The sequence below is a fragment of the Sinohyriopsis cumingii genome, unplaced genomic scaffold (genome assembly GCF_028554795.1).
Source record: "Sinohyriopsis cumingii isolate HCF-2022 unplaced genomic scaffold, ASM2855479v2 utg000160l, whole genome shotgun sequence".
Classification (NCBI taxonomy): domain Eukaryota; kingdom Metazoa; phylum Mollusca; class Bivalvia; order Unionida; family Unionidae; genus Sinohyriopsis; species Sinohyriopsis cumingii.
In genome coordinates, this window is record NW_028315873.1 from 7403973 (window position 1) to 7407789 (window position 3817).

The window sequence follows — 3817 nt, forward strand, 5'->3', positions numbered from 1 at the left end:
TAAAGTAACCCACGATTTATTCCCATGTTAATTCCCATTGTACGTAATCTGACCCACGATTTTTCGCCATGTTAAATTCCCATTGTACGTAGAGTGTCCCAGGGTGGTTTGTAATGCTAATTCCCATTGTACGTAGGGTATCCCCATTTACTACTGTTGTCTAATATACAATCTGCTCTCATGAGTAAATTAATCACAGCCTTCAAGTTCATTTAGCACAGATGGAACCATGTTTAAAAGAGTTTTACAGTGTAAGAAATATTGAACATAATCACTTGGCAACTGGAACCTGTAAATGAACACAGAGTAACAAAGTATATGACTAAATTATGCTAATTCAAGTGTCATGAGATTTATCCATCCTACAAGTCACCTCAGCAGTTTCACAGTTTGATACACTGACCTGTATACAGAACAATTACTTGAACAAACCTACAGAATATTTGTATTAATAGAGATTAAGTTTGGTCATGGCTTGATAACCTTCCTTGTCCATTTATTTCACACTATGGATGGAATTGTTTTCACAGTAATACAGAAATTTCCTTGTTACCTGGGCAAGGTGTGCTATAAAACCACACAGACACCCTATTGTGTGTGAATTGCAATTAAATCATACACTCTATGACAATTACGGTGTGGTATAGAAGAGGTACATGAAACCAGCAATATATTGTCAATGTATGTTTAACATCATATAACAATAAATGAAGGAAAACATATATTTTACATAGACTATAAATACACATATGGCCTGAATTGATAAAGCCAGAGTTATATTAGAATAATGCATAATTTAAAGCAGCTATAAAGATGTATGAGGAATTGTATCATGATTTATGGATAGTGAAGGAAATAGGATCAAATACAGAAGTTCAAGAAATGTATAAAATATTTATGTATGTATAGGTGTATGTGCATATATATATATATATATATATATATATATATATATATATATATATATATATATATATATATATATATATATATATGCCTAATGTATTCACACAGGAGTTGCTAATGGAAATAGTAAAGTTAATTAAAACGAATTTCATTTATATCAGTATAATTAAACTGCCATAATATTTTTGTATACAACAGAAAGTTTAGTTCTGGAAAATCAAGTAAACTTATATGAAAATGGGAGAAAAGAATCGAAGTCATATAGAATTATAAGACTGGATCAGTAGAGATGACTTCCTTTTATACCTACACAATCTCATAGACAGAATAATCTATGGGAAGCTGAAAGACCCAAATGCTAAAATTACCGATGCAAATCAGAGATAATTCTAACAACCTTGATAATTGGTAAGGTATGCAGATATGAAAATAGTATACAATATACTGCATTGTAGGTGGCAAAAAATGACAATGATAATAATACACCATTTTTAAAAGTATTTAAAAATAGCAAACAAAACTGTCTCTTTAAGTAGTCTTATTTGTTGATCTATTAATTAAAGAAGAAGACAAAGAAGGTTGAGAACAATAGAATACCAACATAAAAAGATGACAAAACTTGGCAGTCATTACTTGTATTTGCTTATACTAACAGGTTCAGCAGAAGGGTTATGGATCAATGTCCATACCAGGAGAAGATGGGGTCCATACCAGAGTCTTGACTGTACCCAAGCAAATCCGAGACCAAAAGTTCTCGGGAGCAACTTCAGCTCATGTAAGTTAAGGAGAAAAATTTATAACTTTCATTCACTATAATGAGACTCAAAGTAATCAAGTCAGAAATCATTATGACAAGATCTATAGTAATCGAGTTATTATTAACTATGGCAAGAGTGGAAATAATCAGTAATCACTGTAACAAGGCATGTGGTAATTAGGTCAGTAAACATTGTAAAAAGGCCTGTAGTTATCAAGTCAGCAATCACAGTGACTAGGCCCTAAAAGATCTTGTCAATAATCATAATCACCTGGAATATTGTAACAAGGCCTGTAATCAGTGTAATGAGACCTGCTGTAATCAAGTGAGTAATGGCTGTAACAAGGCCTGGAATTTTTATTCCATTTGATGCCTAATTCTTATCAAATATTGCAATTCATATTTTCAGACAAGTGGCCGACTGATTGTAGTACCCATCGAGGACTTTCATCCAACATTAAAGGCACTCCATCAGGCCACTGGCCATGGGAAGGAACGCGTAATGCTACACAAGGTATAATGCAATAAAATGTATTATGTTTTCATCCATCCAACATTAAACGCACTCCATCAGACCATTCTACATGGGAAGGAATGAGTAAAAATACACAAGGTATCAGAAATCCGTGCCTTGACCAGTTGGTTTATCTCGTACGGGCCGGTGACACCAATATGCATTATATATTCAGCCAAATTGAAGACTGGCATAATTATTAATAGTATTATTATTATTATCAATTTAGTTTCTTTATATTTGTTAAATATGATGTCATATTTAAAAAATAAACTGTCTTATAAATATGATGTCATATTTAAAAAATAAACTGTCTTATAATATTTCTATTTCTATACATAACTTTGTTACATATTTTGGAGCTACATTTTCTTGATAAGCTATGTATTTTTTTTATACCCAGGTTGCTGATCAATATGAAGGCCTGCCCAAAAGTGCTGTTCAAAAGTACATCAACATGTGCAGGACATCCAGTAGGAATAAGGCACAAGTTATACAAGCCCCACCCAGAGTTATAATCAGCCAGGGCTTGTTCTCTCGTTGTCATGTGTGTTCAACAATGGTTAATAACCTTGCTGCATTTGTGAATCTATATATGTGTAACAGTAATATCACTAATTGATAAATGCATTTATCTGTATATATCATGTACAAAGATAGTTCTTTTATCTCCTGTTCCATACCAAAATTATAGGAAATTCATACTTGTCAACATTCTTCCTAATCACTATGGATCATTATTTTTTATTTCATATTGTTGTAAAAAAAAATACAAACAAATGAAATATACATTTGCAATTTGGCAATTTATGAAAACAGCAGAAAAACATAGTTGATAAAAATCATTAATAATTTTACATTAATATTTGCAAGTTGACCTTGTCGACATGACGAGGAAGCCATCAGGTGGTTATAAGTATATACTCCACCTGATGGATCACTTCAGTACGTTCCACTTACTGGCACCACTGGTCCAGAAGACTCAAGCAGAGGTTTATCTCGCTTTGTCCCATATGTTTAGCATCATTGGAATATCAGCCATTCTGCATACAGACAATGGATCAGAGTTTGGAGCTCTTGATAGACTCCTGCAGAAGTGGCCAGGGTCAAGTGATATTGTTCATGGACGTCCCCGTCATCCTCAGTCTCAAGGATTGGTGGAGAGAGGGAATCGGGTACTGGAGGAGAAAATTGCAGCAATGGAGGCCACCCATCATGGTGATGGCCCAGCTCCCTGGCATATGTGGCTTCTTCTCATACAATGTTAGTTTCTGTTTAGGTTAAGTGATTCAGTTGACAGTTTGATTGCATGACATCAATGTCTAATATGTGCTGTATTTATCCACTGATAAGTTTATGCTTCATTTAACTACATCCTCCACATGTTATCAAAGAGCTCATGTTATAGGTACAATGTTGATTGACCATCAACAGCTTCAATTAGTAAAATGGTCATACCGAATAAAGCACATATCATATCCATTTCTGGCACTGATGTAACCAACCAAGTTAAATGTTAACAAGACACCATGAAGCAATGATGTGCACTTAAAACTGGTGTTCAAGACTGTAGCCTTTCTCTGCACATAATGTTGCCAGGTTGTACTTTTTTAAAGCCCATTTCAAAGAAAAGTGTTCAT

The 3817-nt window shown here is 33.8% G+C and overlaps 1 protein-coding gene across 1 annotated transcript; it reads left to right on the forward strand.

Annotated features, from left to right (window-relative positions):
* The first annotated feature begins 508 nt into the window (after positions 1–508).
* On the forward strand, positions 509–3445 carry LOC149774717 (KRAB domain-containing protein 2-like). The gene is made up of 5 exons (XM_089944985.1): positions 509–562; positions 1562–1681; positions 2073–2177; positions 2581–2716; positions 3051–3445. The coding sequence occupies exons 1-5, from the start codon at positions 509–511 to the stop codon at positions 3443–3445; spliced, it is 810 nt and encodes a 269-aa protein (XP_089801111.1).
* The last annotated feature ends 372 nt before the right edge of the window (positions 3446–3817 follow it).